The sequence below is a fragment of the Taudactylus pleione genome, unplaced genomic scaffold (assembly GCF_031769625.1).
Source record: "Taudactylus pleione unplaced genomic scaffold, aTauple2 ptg000386l, whole genome shotgun sequence".
In the NCBI taxonomy this organism is placed as follows: domain Eukaryota; kingdom Metazoa; phylum Chordata; class Amphibia; order Anura; family Myobatrachidae; genus Taudactylus; species Taudactylus pleione.
In genome coordinates, this window is record NW_028284787.1 from 8,045,708 (window position 1) to 8,068,324 (window position 22,617).

General features: G+C 44.7%; 1 protein-coding gene across 1 annotated transcript in view; it reads left to right on the forward strand.

The window, feature by feature from the left end:
* Positions 1 to 22,617, forward strand: part of SLC12A7 (solute carrier family 12 member 7) — a 193,835-nt gene that overhangs the window by 63,762 nt on the left and 107,456 nt on the right. Inside the window, exon 2 of the mRNA XM_088445686.1 lies at positions 14,262 to 14,353. Coding sequence (XP_088301812.1) covers positions 14,262 to 14,353 — 92 coding nt within the window. The remainder of the gene's footprint in view (positions 1 to 14,261; positions 14,354 to 22,617) is intronic.

Sequence of the window (22,617 nt, forward strand, 5' to 3'; positions counted from 1 at the left end):
CCAGGTATCTCTCTCGGCCACCTTCAAAGATGTAGTACTCGTCAGCAGCACCTGGTATGGACCTTCCCACCGATCAGTCAAACAACCTGAACGCAAGAAATTTCTGATCATTACATATTCTCCTGGTTCAACATCATGACAGTTTCAGGCATATCATTAGACAACAATTTCAGTTTCTGCTGCTGTTGCTTTAACTGCCTACTCATTTATATAAGATACTTCACAGTTACCTCGTTGTTACCCTTCAAGTCTTCCTGGGGACTTATAATCAAATGAGGTTGTCTGCCGAATAGTATTTCAAATGGGGACAGATTCAGAGGAAGTCTAGGAGTGGTCCTTATGTTATGTAGGACCAAAGGTAACGCTTCTGGCCATCCTAGTCCAGTTTCTGCCATAATTTTACTTAATTTATTTTTAATAGTCCCGTTCATTCTCTACACCTTGGCACTGGCTTGCGGTCGGTAGGGGGTATGAAGTCGGCTATTAATACCTATCAGCTTACACATATTTTGGAACACCTCACCTGTGAAATGAGTACCCCTGTCACTCTCGATGATCTTAGGGATACCGTACCTGCATACAAATTCCTGGACTATTTTCTTGGCAGTAAACGCAGCAGTATTAGTGGCCGCTGGGTACGCCTCAACCCAGTTATAAAATACGGCTGTGCACACTAGTACATACTTAAGGTTCCTGCAGGGTGGTAATTGGATGAAATCAATTTGTATCACCTGGAAAGGTCCATCAGTAAGTGGAATGTGGGACGGTTCGGTAGGGATCGCTTTCCCTATGTTCTTTCTCAAGCAGGTCAGAGAGGACATTGCCATCTTCTCTGCTTGTGAAGAAAAACATGGTGCGCACCAGTATGCCCTCACCAACTTGCACATACCCTGTTTACCTAGGTGAGTTAGACCATGTGCAGCCTCAGCCAGGCTGGGGTAATATGCCTTGGGGGCTACTGGCTTACCATGTCCGTCCCTCCAGAGCCCAGAGGACTCTGGCCCACATCCCTTGGACTTCCAAATGGATCTTTCCTGAATTGAACACAAACTTTGCATCTCAATTAATTTCAGCATATCAATGGTTTGGAATTACATAATTGTTTCAATTGGGGAAGACAATTTTAACCCTGCTGCCCATTTTGCAGCTTCATCAGCTCTGTTGTTGCCCAGTGACACCGGGTCATCCTCACATGTGTGGGCTTTGCATTTAATTACTGCCACTGCTTTGGGCAGTTGGACTGCTTCTAAAAGATGTTTTATATGTCGGTAATGTGCAACTGGTGTGCCTGCTGCTGTCATCAAATTTCTCAGATGCCACAGAGCCCCAAAATCGTGCACCACCCCCAACGCGTACCTCGAGTCAGTGTAAATGTTAGCAGATTTGCCAGCTGCCAGTTCACATGCTCTAGTCAGTGCTACTAACTCTGCCACCTGGGCTGAGTGAGGAGGACCGAGAGGTTTAGCTTCCATGATGTCTGTATTATTTACAACAGCATAACCTGTACATAATTCACCTGTGTCTGTTTGTCTATGACAACTCCCATCCGTATAGAAAGTTACATCCACATTCTCTAAAGGTGTGTTATGTATGTCAGGTCTAGCAGTAAAGGTCTGATTCAGATATGTCATACAATCGTGAGTATCATCTTGTCTGCCGAACTCACCTCCCGCCAGCAACTCCTCTCCTTCCACCCTTTGTACATCATGTTGTACATATGGTAGGTATGTTGCTGGATTCAGCGTACTGCAACATTTGACAGTAATATTTGCAGGAGCGATTAGAGCTAGTTCCCATTTGGTGAACCTAGCCGAGGAGACGTGTCTGGTTTGAGCTGAGTTCAACAGAGCAGATACAGCATGGGGAGTGTAGACAATCATATCATGGCCCAATACTACGTCCTCACTTTTACTCACCAATAAAGCGGTAGCTGCTACACTTCTCAAACAGGTGGGGAGTGATCTTGCTACCATGTCCAATTGGGCACTGTAGTATGCTACGGGCCTACTGGCATCACCATGTTTTTGTGTAAGGACACCTGCAGCACAACCATCGGCTTCCGTACAATATAAATCAAAAGGTTTTTCATAATCGGGTATTCCCAATGCAGGAGCTTTTGTCAGACTATCCTTAAGATTAAGAAAAGTCTGTTCTGATTCCTCAGTGTGTATGACGCGATCGGGCTTTGAGGAAGAGACTAGTTCCTTTAAAGGCAAGGCCAAAATAGAAAAACCTGGGATCCACATTCGGCAGTATCCACACATTCCCAAGAAGGTAGGAATTTGCTGTTGATTCTGCGGCAGTGTCATGTTTTGTATGGCCTGGATTCTATCTGTTGTAAGATGTCGTAACCCCTGGGTTAGGTAGTGTCCCAAATATTTTACTCTGGATTGACACGGTTGTAACTTGTCCTTAGCCACTTTGTGTCCTGTATGCGAGAGATGAAGTAACAAAAGTTTAGTATCATTCAAACATGACATAAATGAGTCAGAACATAGCAATAAATCGTCCACATATTGAATTAAAACTGATTCATTGGCAGGTTGAAAAGCTTGTAAACAGTCATGCAATGCCTGGAAGAAAATACTGGGGCTGTCTATGAAACCTTGGGGCAATCGTGTCCATGTATATTGCACACCTCTGTATGTGAATGCGAATAGGTACTGACAGTCAGGGTGGAGAGGCACAGAGAAGAAAGCAGAACAGAGGTCAATGACAGTGAAATGGGTTGCATTTGGTGGGATCTGCATTAGGATGACAGCTGGATTTGGCACAACAGGGAATTGGCTCTCTACTACCTTATTAACACCTCTAAGGTCTTGCACCAGCCTATAACCCCTCCCACCACTCTTCTTTACTGGAAAGATGGGACTGTTGGCTACACTAGCTGTACGAACTAAAATTCCCTGTTGCAATAATCGCTCAATTATTGGAAACACCCCTAGTTCTACTTCCTGTTTTAGTGGGTACTGGGGAATTTTTGGAGCTTGCCTACCGCCTTTTAAGTTTACCATTACTGGGCTTACGTTTGCCATTAATCCAGTGTCCTGTTCATCTTTTGTCCAAAGGGAATCTGGAATTTGGGACATTTCATCTACTTGTGATGGATTTTCTTTTAAAACGGTAGAGTGATGCATTATCCTTTGAGGAGTGTCTAGCATATCCCGCACCTCGTATACCATTCTCTCTGGGATATCTAAATATACACCATCAGGGGTGCAATATATAACACATCCCATTTTACATAACAAGTCTCTGCCCAGCAGGTTAGTAGGAGCCGCGGCAGCCAGTAGAAAAGAATGTCTGGTATGCAACGGCCCAATACTAACCTCTGCGGACTTTGTTAAAGGATAACGTTCCACTTTACCTGTCACACCCATTGTTGGTATTGTCTCGTTGGTCACCTGTAAATTAACGGGAGATTTCATCACTGACTTGGTCGCCCCTGTGTCTACAAGAAAAGGATATTCAGTACCAGCTACATCAACCATCAAGACCGGTTCTTCCCTAGTACTTCCCGTTAACCTGACTATCTGTAGACCACAGGTATGACCTGACCCCTAGTGTTGGCTACCATTCTCCAATAAAGCATTTACGGCTACAATTGAAGCTGGTGTTTGCTGAACATTTGCTGGTCTCTGTGCATATCCCTTATGGGGGTATCCAGGTTTCCCTTGATGTGGGGTCCATACTCTTTTTTTTTTACTGTACAGTTTCTACTTAAGTGTCCTGTTTGTTTACAATTAAAACATGTCCGTGATTCAGGTGAAAGCATGTGTTGTTGTGAAGTTTGAGCAGAGGGTAAAGGTGGTGGATATGGGTAAGGATAGGGAGGGTAAGGGTATTGTGGGGGGTAAGAAGTAGGTGGATATCCTGGGACCTGTGGTTGAATTGGGTTAGTGGGATAGAGTTGTGTTTGTTGTTGAGTGGGGTTAGTGAGAGCAACTTGTTCTGACATGAGTGTGTGTGCAAGTGCAAGCGTGTCTGTTGGCTGTGATGTTACCGTTATTCCCTCCAGAGCTTGTATACTGACAGCCATTAATTTTTCGTTCTGGGTCTCCCTCTTTTTTGAGATGTTTTTGTCATGTTCTATGGCAGACTCTATGAGGTTATCTATTGTAAGTCCCCTCCAGCCAGGCTTTGAGGTCTGAACCCGAGTTTTTAAATTCTCTTTTAAACCGTCCATCAATATCGTGACTATCATTCCCCTGTGGTGAATGCTATCTTTAATATCTTCTATCCCAGTGTACTGGGTGATAGCCTGCAGAGCCCAGTCGCAATAGTCTTCTGCAGTTTCACTCTCCTTTTGTTGATTGTGAAGATTTTGTTCCAGTTAACTACTACTGGAAAATATACACCCAATTGAGTCACAATACGGGAAATGTTACCTTGGTTTACTTGGTCTGTTAAGGGAACGTCGCCATCCAATACACAATCCGTGATAAATTTTGCCACGTCGGTATTGCGTGGTAGACAGGCCCTTAACACCACACGCCAATCTTTATTAGTGGGCTCATGAGAACTACCCAAATTTCTCAAAAATCTTTGACATTTGGCTAATTCCTTTTTGGGATCAGGGAAATCATTTATGATGGAATTTAGTTCTGCTCTTGTCCATGGACAATGCATTACTACTTCCCTCGTGGGAACTACACAGTTTGCATCCGCATTTCCATTCGGAACAGTTATTGTCCGAATGGGATGCAGACCGGCAGCGTAGCTACCTCTGACCTGGTTACCTGGCTGGGGGTTTAATCTGCTGCAGCTACGTATGGTATTAACAATTTCCTCAATGGGTGCAGAGTGTGTTAACACTTCCCTTGCTGTTACCGATGGAGATGGCGGCAGCACTCGTGATTGTGGTGATGCAGCATCTATCATTTGCACAGCATGGGAAATGGCAGACATTACAGTAGGCTCATTATCTACATCATAAACATTTTCTTTATGGTTACTTAAGAGGGGGTACAAATTGCTTGTTACATTTTATGGGTATTTTTGGTAACTACTTGCACCTCCATCCACATAAGGTAGGGGAGGTAAGCGTGAACTGCTGGCAATACTCTCCACGACGCTACATTGCAGCACGTGCGCGCCAATTTGAGGCTTGCCCGTATTGCAACTCAGCGTCGTGGATGTATTTTCTGGCAATGCGTTCGCAACGCTAGTTTGCGTCGTTTGCACATTTTTAAGCCACGCATCCCCCTCATGCTGCCATAGTTTTAAACATTCAAAATACTTAATCTTTTTCTCTCGGGATCGCACCATACTAAAATGTGATCCTGGACATTGTCTAACACATTTTTGTCAAAACTACCAATTCTGGGAAACGGTCTAACACTCTTCCTCGTCATATTAAACCATAAATCACAATACCTTATTGCATAAGTACCATACTTAGTATGCATAATAGGACGGGCCGATCCAATCGGAGCCTCCATTAGCAGCACATCATTGCCTAACATCTCTACTGTTTGCGTGGCTCCCATTCTGAGACAACTCCTACGCTTTTCAATAAAAATGTAAACTGGTGAAAGACAATCAATATACTTTCACTTACCTGTGGATGATTTAAGTCGGCGGCGCCCACACACCTGGATAAGATTTAGTAAGGCAACTTCCACACCTAGATAAGATTTGAAACAGGCAACTTCCACACCCGGATAAGTTTTAGTAAGGCAACTTCCAAACCTATGAGAGTTTATATGTCGGCTACTCTCACGCACCTCTATACAACAAAGACAACATGTACACCTGCTACTGTGTATAGAACGGTAAAGCTGCTTACCGAGCGACTAGGCTAACCCTTGCACCTAGCCCTTAAGGATCATACGATACCCTTAACTTTTGTTCAACAAGTATTCACTGTTACACACTTTTTTCCTGCGCAGAAAAATACACGTTTAACCCAGATATTGGTAATAGAAAAAAATGTAAACCTCAGTGGCTTTGTTCAAACACGTGGCAGCAGAACCGGAAGTGCGTATACGCTATTGTGCGACCATCCGCATACACATTAATGCGACTGCCACACAACCGTATAATGACTTTTTAACTGCGTACGCATAAATGCGTTTTAGCCGCGTACGCAATACTGCGGCACCCCTCTAAACGCAAAGTTCTATCAACAGAGGAAAACCAACTTTTTCCTCTCTTGTCCCTGGATTCTAGTCAGCTTCCTTAATTCACACGGAGATGGATAGCGATCTTTCAGCACAAAGCAGTTGCAGGCAAACCCTGCATGTGGCCACTCCACCCTTTGCTGAAATATCGATGACCGTGTGAGCAGGTAAGTGACTTCTTTACGAGCCCCCAACTAACGAAACTGGATCAGAACCTTTATATACCCCTGCCTATACCTTCTAAAATCCTTCCTATAAACCTCTAAGAATAACGCTAATTTGCGTACGCAGTCTGACCGCAAATAAAGACAGGAGTGGAATCTGTGGTTCCAACGCGCAAATATTATTAGGTAAAAGTACAGTCAGTTACACGCAATTGATACATACACAATTTAGGCGTAAAAGGAAATAATACAGACCCAAGTACAGTATACATACGCTGCGCCTCCGGACCCAGAGATAGACCTCAGAATAGAGACCCTCAGTTCATACAGCATTCAGCATGGACTAAAAAAACAGTATTCGGGCACACATATTAATCCCCCTCAGACAATGGGGAAGTTTCTTGCTGATGTCATTGGTTCCCAGAGGAGAAGCATATGTTACAGCACATTTAACAGGCTGGTTCAAATAGACTCTCCCTGCCTCTAACAGCAGGGGAATCTTTCTAGTAACGCCTTCTGTACATTCCAACAGTTAAACATTTTGTTGCTTGTAGGTTCTGCGATCCATAACTGGAGTTTGCATGATGCGATCTCTCCACCGATAATACCGGAATGCTGTAAAAAGCGTACGCATCAGAACAAGACCAAACACAACTTGCTTATCATGTATAATACCTTAGTTATCAAAAACCTTTCTTTCTCAGCATTGAAACTAACTTAACCGACTTAAATCATACATTTTGATACTTATGGAACCTATGTGTGAATATGGAATGTGTGGGTATTCAGGGTTTGATATAAGGACGCTATTTAACTTGGGCAGATGCGTGCGCATAAAGTAACTTTTACAGCGGTTTCATTCAAAGTCTTATGCATTCGCTAATATGCGACTAGTTAAATATGCGACTAGTTAATAGCGCTCTTGTGGGTATGATTGTGTGTATGAGAAATGATGAAAGAAGCGATCGCATAGTGCGAACATAAATATCGCCACATGTACTATACTGTGAGTTTACCTAAAATGGCGCTTAGGCGGCCATTTGCAAAATGGCGTCTTGCGATCTCATTTCTAAAATGGAGTCTTGCGGCCATTCGCAAGATGGCGTCGCTGCGATTAAATTTTAAACCGAACTTGTCTCAGCCAATTATTCAGCTTCGACAGTCCACCCTTTGATAGCAAACACAACTTGCTTATCATGTATAATACCTTAGTTATCAAAAACCTTTATTTCTACTTCAGGGTCCATAGGGTATCCACAGGATACCTTGGGGTATAGGTGTGACGTCAGTCATCGGGCACCAAAGAGTTAAGCTTTCAGCCTCCCAGGATGCACTAGGTCCCCCTCCTATACCCCCCCCCCCGAGCCAAGGCATCTCCGTTTCGTTTGGTGCCCGGCCGTAGTCGGAGGCACCTGCTAGAGGGGGGCTTAGAAGAGCCCCTGAAGCTTTTTCTTCATGCAGCTGTGGCTGCACATCTGGATGAACAGCATGGACGGTCAGTCCTGACGTCCATGCTGTCTTCCCTACACCCCTCCGGTACCAGAACGCCGGTACTGATCCGGGGATGCTGGTGGACATCTGGGGTCACAGCTAGCGGTGACCCCAGATGTTCCGGACCATGGCCGGATTCAAGGGGGACAGAGGTAAGCAGCGGGGTCCCGCGGGGGGTCCCCGCTGATCACATGGTCCTAAGTCCCCAGGCAGGGGGCTCCCTGGGGACTGGCTGCAGCGTGGAGCCAGGCGACCAACCTGCGCTTCCACTACCCCCTGGGACAGCGGACCGCAGCAGAGCGGTAGCGTTGCGGCGTCCCAGGGGTTAAATGCATGCCAGGGGAGCGCGCCTTCCCTGTCTCACAGCCGGCACCTCCCCCGCTGCACACAGCCCTCTCTGCACTGTGCTGACTGGCCCTGTGTCAGCGCTCCTCCCCCAGGCCAGCCTTCTCTCTGCTCCTCGGTGGCCATCTTTTCTGAAGCATGGTGAACGCTGCTGGAAGCCTGCATTGGAAGCATCGTGGTCTGGGTCCCCCCGCATACCTCTCCTCCGCTGTGGTCAGGTCTGTGTATGCAGTGCTGTGTCCTACCAGGCCCTGTGTCTGTGTAGTTGAGTGATCAGCGCTGTTAGTGCAGGAATTGTTATTTCTCTGCATTGTATGTGACTGTGCTAGCGCTGCTGCCTGTAATCTTTTCTTCTCTAAACTGTCAGCTTTATTACTGTCCCTGTTCTTTCTGCTAAAGCCCTTGCGGTGCGGTGCTGCAGGGTGGTCTCTCGCCTCTTAAATATATAATTGGTGAGAGGGGTCACATACGTGGTGCCATCATGTCTGAAAGTGATATTCCCCTCCGGCTACAGTGAACTACGTGTAAAGTACCGTTAGCGGAGGGGGAGGGTAGCGCGGAGGGCCTCTGCCGGCAGTGTTTGTCTATGGCGCGGCCTCTTACGGTTACTGCACCGGTACAGGAGCCGCCCTGGGCTTGTTTCGCTCAAGCGCTTACAGCCTTAGTGGGCCAGTTAGCTCCGCAGCCCGCGTTTACACCGATGGGTTTGTCCCAGCAGTCAGTGGTGTCGTCACCCATGCAGGGTTTCCCACGACAATTGGTGGTACCCCACAGTCTCCCTATTTCGCCCCTCCCGGTTTCTCAGGAGCCAGCGTGGGTTAACTCCCTGACGAGTTCTGTACAGCACTTGTCGGATGTGTTGCAAGGGGAGTCTGTGATGCGGCCGCATAAACGGCCGGTGGCGTCTCTGTCGGCTCCTTATGAGGATGACGAGGGGACGTCTGATGTTGGGGAGATTCTGGATCCTTACGATCAGGAACCTCTCCATGCTAAGGACGCTGATGCTAAGTCCAAAGTATATATTCCTGGACTTATTCGGGCGGTCCGCACAGCCTTGGTGATTGAGGACGAAGTTCCCCCAGCGGCTAAATCTAAGTATGCCTTTTTCAAAGATGTGAAGGGCGATGCCACAGTCTTTCCTCTTTCGGGTCAGTTGGTGGACCATTTAGAGGAGGCGTGGAAACAGCCTGGCAAAAGATACCAGCCGCAGAGACCCCTGGCGGTGGCTTATCCGTTCGCGGATAATTATTTTGCTAAGTGGGAGTCCCCTCCACAGGTGGATTCTCACGTGACCCGTCTTGTCCGTAGTGCCACATTGCCGATGCCATCCATGTCCTCCCTTAAGGATGCTACGGACCGCAAGGTGGAAATCTGCCTGAAGTCCGCTTATTCCCTTGCGGGGGGGGCAGCACGGCCGGCTATGGCCATTTGCTGGGTTGCCAGAGCGATGGGCGGATTCATTAGAGGCTTCTTTTGAATCCGACTGTCCGGCCGAACAGGCAGAGTTGATTGGCAATCTCCGTGATTCGGCCACCTACATCAACGAGGCGGCCCTAGACATTAGTACTCTGGTGTCTAGGATTTCTTCAGCAGCGGTAGCTGCTCGTCGCACCTTGTGGCTGCGATCCTGGAAGGCGGACGCAGATTCCAAAAAGGAGGGTCTGGAGGCGTTGCCGTTTACCGGAGAAGTTCTCTTCGGTCCGGATCTGGATAAGATTGTGGCCACGCTGGCGGCAGCCAAATCGGCTTGTCTCCCGTCGGCCGCTGCTCCTTCTGGTTCTGGACCATCGTCCTTTTCGGTCATCTAGGGCCCAGGGCAGGCCCAAACCACAGTCGTTTCCTCGACAGGCTGGCCCTAAGAAATCGGTCAAGCCCCGGAAGCAGACATGGAGTACCAGACGTCCGGCCCCCAAGCCAGATGACAAGCCTGCGGCCTGACGGTCTGGGCCTCCCTTTGGGGGATCCCAGGGTGGGAGGCCGCCTGCTGCAGTTCGCCCAGTGTTGGTCGACCACTACGACAGACACTTGGGTTTTGGAGGTGGTCTCCCACGGGTACGCCCTCTCCTTCCGGCACAGACCCCCGGCTCGATTCTTCACCACGGGTCTACCATCAGACCGGAACAAGGCTACGGAGCTGCGGAAGGTATTGCACACTATGCTCCAGGCTGGAGTTATAGTGCCTGTTCCATTCTCCCAGAGGGGCCAGGGTTTCTATTCAAATCTTTTTTTGGTACAGAAACCCAATGGGTCGTATCGTCCGATTCTCAACCTCAAAGCACTCAACAGGTCTTTGCGGGTACCGAAGTTTCGGATGGAGACCCTACGGTCCATCATTCTGGCGCTGGAACCTGGGGACTACATGGTGTCATTGGACATACAGGACGCTTACCTGCATGTCCCTATTCTTTTGCGCCATCAACAGTTCCTCAGGTTTGCAATCCGCAGCGACCACTTCCAGTTTCGGGCGTTACCTTTTGGCCTGGCGACAGCACCACGGGTTTTCACCAAGGTGATGGCGGTCATGGCGGCTTCTCTGCGGCTGCAGGGAGTCCGCATGTTGCCGTACTTGGACGACCTGTTATTGGTGGCAGGATCTCCAGAGCTCCTGTTACGCCACTTGGACCTGACCATTGCCCTGCTGCAACATCACGGCTGGCTAATCAGCTGGCAGAAGTCCACTCTAATCGATGGTGAGTGACAACACGCCCCCTTTGGTGGGCGTGCCTGGCCAGACGGAGGCGTTCCCATGGGAACGCCTACCGTCCTTTGTGCATGAGGAGCCTCCCTCCCCTTCTGTGGTGGCGGCTGCTGTTGCTGTGTAATCCAGGCACCTCGTTGTGTCCTCCAATAGCTAGTGGACGGTGAGCCCACTCCCACCATACCATAAACATCTGCCCAGTAACAACCCCTCTGGAAAGACTAGGACCAATCTTTGGCATTTCAATTCAGCTTCATTATTCCTCTGATCGATATCATTGGTCGATGGTAATATCGTTCATCATCGTTGGTAAAATCGTTCATATATCGTTGAACGATATCGATCATTATTTTCAAAGTAAATTTCAAGGGAAATTGTTCAGCAATATCGTTGGTGGTCAATATCGCTCCGTGTGTACGCACCATTAAAGTGGTATATGTCACTTGAGGATGAGATAAACCAATGGGGCCATAGGGTTCAGACTGTAGCTCCCATTGACAATAATGGGGACTGCGGTCTGCAGTGCTAATTAACCTTATGTTGGAGATTTCTTGTAATCTCCTGCATTAGGCTGTTAGTTCATAGCTGAAATACATAAAATGATGCAGAAATTGCTCTTTCTGCATAATGTTAAGGAAAATGAGCTTGATAAATAGGCCACTTAATCTTTGTTTTATTTAAATATATTTTTGATATTTTGTACATGTAAATACTGTTTTTAAATGCATGCTTTTACCTATTAGTTTTATCAAATAATCACAATTGCTGTATAAAATTAATATTGGGAATTCGTCATCAGTTGGTTATATACAGTCAAACTCTGGTGTTATTTATTTTTCAATACATGTTTTTAATACATGGGGTAATGCTGTTACACAGCACACATCAGTACTGCAGCTGGTAGCCCATCCCACCCGGGCAGTGCAGCTATGCAAAGAGACCTGCCGGCCTGGCTCAGTGTGAGGATGGTGACTGTCACAGTGGGGTCTGGCCATATAGCGGCTGCAGATGATTAGAACCGTGGAGACATACTTTCTTTTGTTTGGTGGACTCAGTGGCGCCCTCCTGTCTAAAACTGCCTAATTGGAGCATCAGCCCTGGTTGCTATAGGAAACTTTTACATCTATTTGCCATCTATTTCCTTTTACATGTGCTACAGATTTTGCTGCTCAATAGCTTATTTCTGGATTGCTGATAATTCTTTTTCAAGATATTCTTCCAAATACGTGTCCGTTTCTGTAACATTTCTGGTAACTTTGTTATACAGGTGTGCCATAGCAATATTAATATGGAGTCTTCATAGTTAAAGTGAACCAAGTCCATTTTTTTGCACATCAAGTCTTAATATTTGATTCTAGTGTCTTGTGACCAATTAATCATTTGCTTATGCACATCTCTCCTAAGGTTCCCGAACATCATTTGATGTTTTTCTTTGAGTTGATCTACATAATGTTTTGTTGGACACAGGAGAGATGAGAGAATGATAATGCAGGGTACCATATTGTAACAAGGTTTTTCCAAAATCTGGTCCTCATGCACCTCTAAACAGCTGATATTTGCAGGATTTCTTTAATCATGCACACGGGGCTATAACTAGGGTTGTGCAAGCAGTGGCGCCGCACAGTGCCCAGGAGGCAGCACCATCGCTACACCATGTCAACTGCATTTGGCTTGCAGGGTGCCTGGAAAGTGCAGACAGTAGAGCTGCTACAGAGCCACCCAGATCTTCTGCTCCGGCAAGTACTCTTCTCAGGGCGAGCACCACTTCCTCACCACCACCCCCAACCCCACCGCCTTTGACCATGCACTCTCACATCCGCCTCATCACCTTTCTCAGCCCCCATCACCATCCTCTGGACCCATCACCGTCATCAGCCCCTCACCACCGCAGCCTGACGATATAGTGTGTGTGTTGATCCCCTTTAGTGAAGGTTGTGGCTGTACCAGATGTCATAGGCAGGGACAACGTGCAGCGCTGGTGACGTTGTGTTGCAGACTGCTAGGTCACGCCTTGCCCGGGTCGCATCTGAGCCACCTGGAAGAGGCCAGCACTGCCCGGGCCAGGCTACAAGGGAGCTGCACAGCAGTAGTCCCCGGTGGCGATCGCACTGCACCCACCGGAGCAGTGAGTCCACTGCCTCATTTTGATCCCTCGGGACCCAGTACAGGTGTACACATAGACTCTCTTGTCGCCGGGCCTGCTTCTTCCTGGTTCCCGCAAACCCTTCCGTAGGCTGTGGTATTTAAATAATGCTACATTTGTTTTAAGGTGCCAAGCAAACCTTCCCTGCATAAATAAATTAAGGAGGTGAATTGATTTAGAAGTGTGATTGTATTTATTTATATTTGTGTGTGTGTGTGTGTGTGTGTGTGTGTCACTTAGATCACATTTCTTCCATCTTCAGGTAGAAGAAATGGACATGTCTTGGACCTCTTGCACACATAAAATATATAAGCAACATTTGCATTGCTGGTCATATTACAGTATTTCTTGTTAGCTTTTTATGTTGCTATTTAGAGGTAATTAACCATCAGGAGCTTCCAAATGAGAGGGAGTAATAGGAGTACAGAAAAACGATATTTTATACTTGCCTTAGTATGCGTGTGCTGGTACACTGCACTGGAATTGGTACGTAATGCCGGCTGTCGGGATGCCTCCTGTCAGAATACCGACAGCGGCATCCCGATGGTTGGTAAGTAAGTATACCCCCTCCCCATAACCCTAACCCTCCCTTTTTGTAGCCTAACCCACACCCTATCCCTCCACATTAGTGCCTAAACCTAAGTCTCCCACCTTCGTGTCTAATCCTAACCCCCCCAGTGGTCCCTATCCTCCCCCCAAAAATGTAACCCTAACCCCGCTATGCTCCCTAAACCTAACCCTCCCCCACCCCCCTTCCCTGCAGCTAACGCTAATGCTGCTCCAAGTTTGGGCTGGTGTCCTTCAGCGTTCTGGCATAGGGATTAAGATGGGCGTCGGTATTTCAATGCCTATCTTAATTCTGTTATCGGGATTCCCCTGTCGGTATTAAGACTCATAACTACATCCCCTCTCCACTATTTCATTAAATACATTGTTGGCATTTTACATACTACAACAAGTTGTTTTTTTAAGGATGGCTGCCAGCTACTGCATGGGGAATGTGAATATGCATTGTTTTTTTATTATATGTTTTGCACAAAAAACGTGCTTGTGGTTATAGATCTATTATAAATGAAGGAATTACTTGTTTGGTATAACTGAGGAATAATCCAAAAAATTTGCGTGTTTTGTGTAAAATCACATTTCTTACTCCCTCCACGTCACCTTTTAAGAATTTTAGATGAAATGTTTGAAATTATTATTTTTCTTGTGTTGATTTTTTTATTATTTTTTTCAGAATATATTAATAACCCTAATATATATGATTTTACTGACACGTTTGGATTTTTTTTCTGCAGGTGATGGCAACCCTAGAGAAAATAGTCCCTTTATTCACAATGAGATGGACAGAAATAACTTCTATGATGGGAAAAACATGGCACTTTTTGAGGTACTGTATATCAGAAGTTATCCAAAGTAGAAAACAAATAAGGTAAAATCAACTTTTTTGTTCTTTATCAAGATTACAAAAGTTTCAAAAATGCAGGTAGAGTTTTTTTTTTTAGGAATAAAGTGAGAATCTGGTGAAGGGAAAGACCATGGTGACCACCTTCTGTGACATCACCAGACAAATGTCATCAAACTATGCAGCAAACTGAGAGAATGTTCAAACGAAATCACATAACAAACATACTGGTCAGTCTTTCTAATTTCACACTCCTACCGTAATGCTGGGTACACATTAGACTATCCTGGATCATGGCCGAAAGGAAGACAAATGTAACAATACATTGGTCACCCGCACACACAGAACGATGTAGCACACAATGGGGCAGATGTATGAAGCTCTGGAAAGTGATAAAGTGCAGAGTGATAAACGACCAACCAATCAGCTCACAACTGTCATGTTACAGGCTGTGTTTGAAAAATGAGAGGTGGGAGCGGATTGGTTGGTCATTTATCACTCTGCACTTTATCACTTTCCACAGCTTCATACATCTGCCCCAATATGCTATAGTTAAGTGGCTGTATGCAGGAGCATGCCGTCGGCCCAGAGATTGGCCCATCTGCTGTGCAGAACAGCAGATGTGACGACGTCGCTGACGACCCGCTGAAGCGCACAGTCGCTGGTCCATCTTAGACGATGTGCTCGATATACCGTTCCAATACGCATCAAAACAATAGATCAGGCAATATATCATCTAATGTGTACCCAGCTTAAAAACCACTAAAACTCAAAAAATAAATTTTATAGCTGAAAACCTTAAAGGTAAATCCATTGTTCAGTGTTGAGTGACAGTATAATAAATCTGCAGTTTAAAATAAGTATATCCTTCTCACTGTACTAGGGACACCTGCAATTCCTTCCACATCTTTCGGACATGTACTGGTGGAATCCTAGCCCTTATGGTGGGTACACACCTGACATATATATCTGCAGATGATGGTTGTTTGTACACACTGAACAACCATCATCTGTGTCTGCCCGCAGGGGGCGTGACCCGGGGGGCTGGGGGCATGTCCCGCCCCCCTTCTCGTGGCTGCCGCTCTGTGTGTATGGGCGCTCCGCCGACCACCTGTACACACCTGCCGATGGACAGATATGTCTGCAGACATATCTGTCCATCGGCTGTGCAGCACAGCCAATGCGATATGTCCGTGAGCGCCGACGTTCACCGACATATCGTAGGTACACACTTCCCGATGGGTAGCAGATACATTTGGCGATCAATTGATCGGCCAATGTATCTGTCAGTGTGTACCCAGCTTTACTCTCATGTATGACTCAACCAATCCACATTGCAAGTCTAACAGTGTCAAATACAGCTTATTTTGTTAGAGAAGTAGCCCCCCACTAACACTGCAAAAGGAGTGAAAACAGCATTGTGGACATTTCATTTATTTTGTTTATGTAAAATAGTGACTTTATTCACTGTTGAATTGTCTGATTAAATGCATAGTTTTCTTGCGAGCACTTGTGAGGTGATGTTTGGGGGCATATCCTGCTGATTTGAATTTGCCCCTTTGAGTAAGTGGCATCTTTTTTTAATCTACTTTTATAATCCTTTTAGTTAATGAAAAGATTTAGGCATTTATGCAGCATTAGGGGCAAATTTTAAAACCATAGCTAAAAGGGAGCAATTTACACTTCGACGAAACCATGTTGCCCTGCATGTGGGGCAGATTTAGAGTGTGTCTTGGCTTCAGTCTAAATTTCAGTGCAATAACTGAGCTGTGCAGTATTTGTATGTTACATGCAAAAGCAGTCTATTTTACCTGCATGCAAAACTAATTAAAACAAATAAATGCATTTGCACCCATTACAGGCAACATGTTTGTTTTTATTTGCTCCTAACTTTGCATAATCCCCTTAAGATGGATACATACTGACAGATACATTGGCCGATCAATTGATCGGCCAATATATCTGCTGCCTGTCAGGCAGTGTGTACCTGCGATATGTCTGTGAATGTCGGCAGACCGCCCATACACACAGAGCGGCAGCCATGAGGAGGGGGGTGGGACACACCCCCTGGACACCGGGACCTGCGGGCAGACACAGATGATGGTTGTTCAGTGTGTATGAACAACCATCATCTGCAGATATATCTGCTGATCATTCGATCTGCAGCTATATCTGTATGGTGTGTACCCACCATTAGTGAGGTCACAAGTAAAACCTGATGTTCTTGAATTCTCCTGGCTAGGAGCTCCTGTTGTGAGTTGTCCACATCATGAGATCTCTATCAGTTTCCTGAGAGAACTATCTTCTTGGTAATCGATTTATTATTTCAAGTGCATCGATGATGGGGCTAATGGGTGTTTTTTAAAAGTTGACAAAATGTGTCAACTGGTTTCTCCAGTTACTGATTCAACTGATTACCTACAAGTCAATTTGATTCATGCCTCTGATACATTTCATCAGTCTTTTTTCAAGTCAAACTTAAATAAACAGATACATTCCACAACTTACATTTCTGTAACACATTCCCTACCCAGAATTCACTGTCAAATCGGTTTCTTTTTTTCATACATTTTAAGACCAAATTGAGGCTCCTGTATAGTAACCATAGCATCTATCCTCCATTGTTAGCTGACTACAATAGATAGCAGCTGAAAATGCTTTTAAGATCTATTTAAACTACATTATTTTTTGACCACTCAACAAAAGTGAAATTTAGTTACTAGGTCTGTAACCTGAATCAGTTTTCTGGACACAAAGTCCATTATTTAAAGCTTGGTAATATGTTCTAATTATAGCTGCATGAAAATAAATGACTGTGGAAAACATCCTGTGGGCCTAGCCTCTCCACTACAGTTAAGCTGGCCACACACTAGACCAACTTGCATCCAACCAGCCAACTTGTTGATTGGTTGGAATGAAAATCTGGTAACCTATGGGAGTAAATGATGATCAGCAATTTGCTCCTAAATGCCAGAAAACGAATGAAAATGGTCGTTCAGACAAGTTTGTTAAATGTTTGATCTAAACTATTTGTTCAAACAACAGTTTTGGCCCATTTTCCAGCATTTGGGAGCAAATTGCTGCTTGTCATTTGCTTTCATACCTTACCAGATTTTCATTCCAACCAATCAACTAGTTGGCTGGTTGGACAGATAATCTTTAGATGTGTGGCCAGCTTTACTCAGATTGAAAAAGCATTCCACATACCCTGGGGTAAGCCCTGGAATACACACATCCTGTGTGCCCTTAGTGGTCAGATCCAACCCTCACCTTGGGGTTCTGCCCAAATTAATTAAAAAGTAGAACCAATGCATACAATGCAAAGGTGACAGGCATAAATATTCCCAGAACTTCTGAACTTCTAATTTTGATCACCACCTTATTTTGAAATGAATGATCTAGGTCACTGGGGTGGGCAATACGTGGCCCTCCAGCTGCTGATGAACTACAAATCCCAACATGCATTGCAACATTTTTAGCATGGACAAATAGCAAAGCTGTGGCAGGGCATGCTGGGATGTGTAGTCATACAACATTTGGGGGGCCGCTTATTGCCCACCCCTAATCTAGGAGAATTCCCTAAATAGTCCAGCAGGAAGTAGCGCGTCTTCCTGTCTGCAGAAAATGCCTGAGAACTACACACTTAATTATATCAATGGCAACTTACTCCTACCAGTGTGCCAGTCGGGAATATAAAGTCCACTCAGTTTCCTGCAAGTCTTTTGGTGTAGTATATTTAACCCTTTTAGAACCAGATATTTGTTGTTGCAGAATGTACAAAATTTGCCTCCTTGTCAATGAAAGGAAACTTTTTAAGAGATTAAAATTATCAAACGGTCCTCATGCCACCTAGGATATTAAATGCACTGGTAATTTGCTTTTATGTTTCACTTATGGTTAGTTTGTTGAAACTGCAAATCTGTGCCTTGGGTTCCATATCTGTAGAGCTTTATCTTTTTGTGTCTCAAGTTGTTTGCTGTTTGAATTGTGTCACTCTAGGCATAAAAAGGATTTCAATTTTGTTTCTAACAAGCTTGAAGAAGAATCCTAAGTAGTCTTAAAAGCTTGCTACAAAATCTATTCCGTTAAACAATAAAAGGTATCAGAAATCAATCTTAATTTGCTTAACATGTGTTCAAGTCCTCAGCAGTGGTTTATAGCAAGAATCCTAAGGAAATCACTGATTTTTATAATCACTGCACTGCACATCTCAAGTCAAAGACCATTTGTTCAAAACAAAAGCTATAGTATTTTAAGGATGTTCCCTTCAGATAAAACAAAAGAGCATCTTTTGGCAGCTATGAAACACCTATGTACATAAAAAGACCATTTTCTAACAAAACCTTGCTGTAGTCAGTGATTTTTATTTTGCTCTGGGGCTAAAGGAGGTGCAAATACTTCTTAATTTTAATATACTGCCGCACTTATACTGCAAAGTGTCATCACTTTTGGTTGCCAATGCTACAGTATGTGTCCCTTGGACGCCCACAGGACCCCATCCACATCTGATCCTTAGCTTCTCCCTGCATCGCGATAGGATTCGCTTTGGGGATATCTCCTTCCATTATGCATGGAAACGTCACTTATACTTTTGATGTGATCTCCACAGACTGCTGTGCGCCCTTGGGCAGTTCCACATGTTACATTGAGCACATGCTTCACTCTCCAATGCCATTATTGCCTAGGCAAACAACAACTGGGCTTACTTTCAACAAGAACTTAAAAAAAACTTATGTTGAGTTTAAATCTAAGATGGCGGCACTTAGAACGTGTATGGATGCTTTGGAATCGAAGATGGACAAACTTTGTCGTTTGCAAGCTAGTTTTGATCTGAAGCTCGCAGTCCTCTGCTCTGAGTCCTTGAAAGAAAAACAGAAAGACTCTGAAAACAGAACTCGCAGGAATAACCTGAGGATTTGCAAACATTCCAGAGTCTGTATGTCCTGTGTCTCTCCATGAGTTTCTCTCCAGCCTGTTTCATGACCTGCTTCTTGACCAGACCACCGAGGACTTCCGTATGGACAGAGCACACAGACAGGGCACTTCAGGCCAGACCATCTGCTGACCAACACCATAGGGATTTTATTGTTCGTCTCCATTTTCCACGTGAAGGAAAAACGTCTGGCTGTTACTGGAAACATAGATGATGTTGTGTTTCAGGATATACACTTGCAGATTTATCAAGATCTCGTCTGCTCATCATTCAAAAACGCAGAGCCCTGCAGCTGATCACTAGGCTCTTCGCCAACATGAATTTAAATATGGATGTGGTCACTCTTTTCACCTTCAAGTATTCATTGGCTCTACATCTCATTCAATAAAATTATCTGTACATGATCAGGAGGTCCTTGCAATTTGGGGATCCTTCCTCTGCCTCCAGCCCTCTTTCCTCGATAATTCGCCCGCTCCTTACTTACGACAATCCACCATTCCTCATCATTCCCCCTGGTCCTGCCATAGTTGTTATTTAATGTCCTCATAACTGAGGACATTAAATAACATAACATTTCTATATAACATAACATTCATACTGTTGTTCCCCTTTTTTTTACTATTTACCACCTTTAGGTTTGACCTAGCCATCTATTATTGTCCAATATGTTTGTGCATTAAGTTATGCATGTTATGGTTACTATCATTACTTATGTTTATTGTTCTTGACTCCATGTGGCCTGAACAGGACACTTTTTTTTTTTTTTTTTTTTTTTTTCACCCTTTTCTTTAGGTTTACCGTTGTTAGCTCTCTATTCATGTGCTCGCCACCTCTCTCACGTTCCCTCCTCCATCCCTGTGCTTATGTACTTTTTGGTATTACCCTCTTGCTCCCGCTAATGCCACTGAGGTCTAGTGCCTTTCGAGTAGACCCACACCCATGCACCCTTCCCTAATTTTCGTAGGATTGCCGACTGGCTTAGCATTCCCCCACTATGGCCCAGTGCTTGCTTTGTTTCAATAAGGGTTTACACCTCTAACAGCGACTTATTCAATTGTTCAATTTTCTTTTTTTTTTTTTATAAATTCTTTATTTTCAGAACAAAGACAAATTTTTGTCACAGAAAATAAGTACAAAGCATATATAGAAAGAAGCACAATAATACAGATCCATATTTAGACATACAAAGGACAGATACCAAAACAGAAATAATTTAGTATTGTCTAAAGTACAACATATTTTACTATAAAATAGTCAGAAAAAAATATTTAATTTTTTAAAGAAATAAAAAAAAGGGAGAGGGGAAAAAAAGAATTATCAGAGAGAGAAAGATAAGAGGGGGCAAGGGGGAAGAGGGGGGATGCAAATAGACACTGAATGTACCGATATCTAAAACAAGACAACATTGGTATTTAGAAATTAAGAATGTGGAATGAGGGCTGCATATGAAGCAGAGGATTTAAAATCAGTCCAGCTGAACCAGAGAAACTCAGTGTTTCTCTGGGGCTGAGTAGAGAGCATCATCCATGGTCATATAGCCGTTGACACCATTCCCACACTGTAGGAGGAGTCTGAGAGCGCCAACGGACTGGGAGTACCGCCCTTGCAGCATTATTAATATGACAAAGAAGGGACTTTTTATATAGAGAAATCGGGTCAGATGTATGTTAGGGCAACCAGAAATCCGGGCCAGATGGAACAGTGTAGCCTAAGATCTCCGAAGCCAAGGCTATTATCTTACCCCAAAAGGGGGCAATTAGTGGACAATCCCACCAGATATGCATCATCATACCTGTTTCCCCATGATTTGCATCTCCAGCAAAGAGGGGACACCGTGGGATAGCATTTATGGAGAATGACCGGGCAGCTGTACCATCTTGTCATGACTTTATATTGCGTTTCTAGCACCTCTAAAGTATTGGAACACGCATTAGTTACTTGAAACACTTTTGTCCCAGTTAATGTTTTTTTATAAAATCTCTGTCCCAGGCCATTACAAAGAGAGGATCCCCTGTAAACATGTTATGCAATAAAATCTTGTATATACCCGAGATTATATGTGTGGGAGGCTGCCGGTGCAAACACATAAACTCAAAGGGTGTCATATCCCTAGAAATTACTGAAGGACCCCCAAGAGAAGAGGCAAAAAATCGTTTTGTAAGAGAGGTATTGGCACATAAATCTGAAAAGGGTATAAATTGGCCCTGGGCCACAAGGTGACCAAATCTAGAAATCCCTGCAGCAGACCATGTGGAGGAAAACCACCCCGAGGTCCCAGGAGGGAAAAGGAGATTATAAAGGATAGGAGTAAGAGGAGAAATCTCAGAAGAAATCCCAGGTTTAATGCGCAATTTTTGCCATGTCTCCAATGTAGGACCCACTATTTGATGTGTAGAACGAGCAATTTTAGAGCACCACGGCAAAGTGCTCAAATGAAGATTAGACGATTCCGCCTCCAGTTCCACCCACTGCTTACCCACAGTGCCCCGAGTCCAATCCAGAACTTTACCAAGTATAATGGCCTGATAATAAGTAGATATCATTGGCAATTGTTGACCTTCCTGACACTTCTGCCTAAAGAGCACTTCATGTTTGAATCTGGGCTTCCTACCACTCCAGGCAAACTTTCGGATGAGGGTATTTGCTACAGACAAAAAGCTCGGGGGGAGTGCAATCAGTGTAGTCTGCAATAGATATGAGGCGCGGAAGTATATTCATCTTGATAATATTTAGACGGCCTAGCCACGAAAACCTTTGCAGACTCCACTGATCTAACTCCTTGCGGATGGAACTAAGCAAGGGTGTGTGGTTAAGGGCAAATAGGTTACATATACATCTAGGAATAAATATGCCTAAATATTTAAGAGAAGAAGACTGCCACTTAAAGGGGAAAGAGGCACCAAGTGCAGCTACAATCTCAGTCTCAACTGAAGCGGTGACTTTTAAGGTAACAGATTAATAATTAATCTTAAAATTGGAGAGATCCCCAAAACGCTGGAATTCCTTCAATGGATTAGGAAGAGAGGTAGCGGGATTAGTTACTATTGCTAGCAGGTCATCCGCAAAGAGGGCAAGGCGATAATCTTGTGAACCCACCTTAAGGCCTGTAATATTAGGGTTCGCTCTAATTGCTCTCGCCAGGGCTTCCATGCACAGTGCAAAAACCAAGGGAGAGAGAGGGCAGCCCTGGCGAAGTACCATTTGAAATGTGGACTGGGGCCGGTAAAAATCTCGTTCACTCATATCTGGGCCGAAGGGGCTCTGTATAGGGCCAGAATTTTTGAAAGGAAGACTTCACCCAACCCTAATCGCTGCA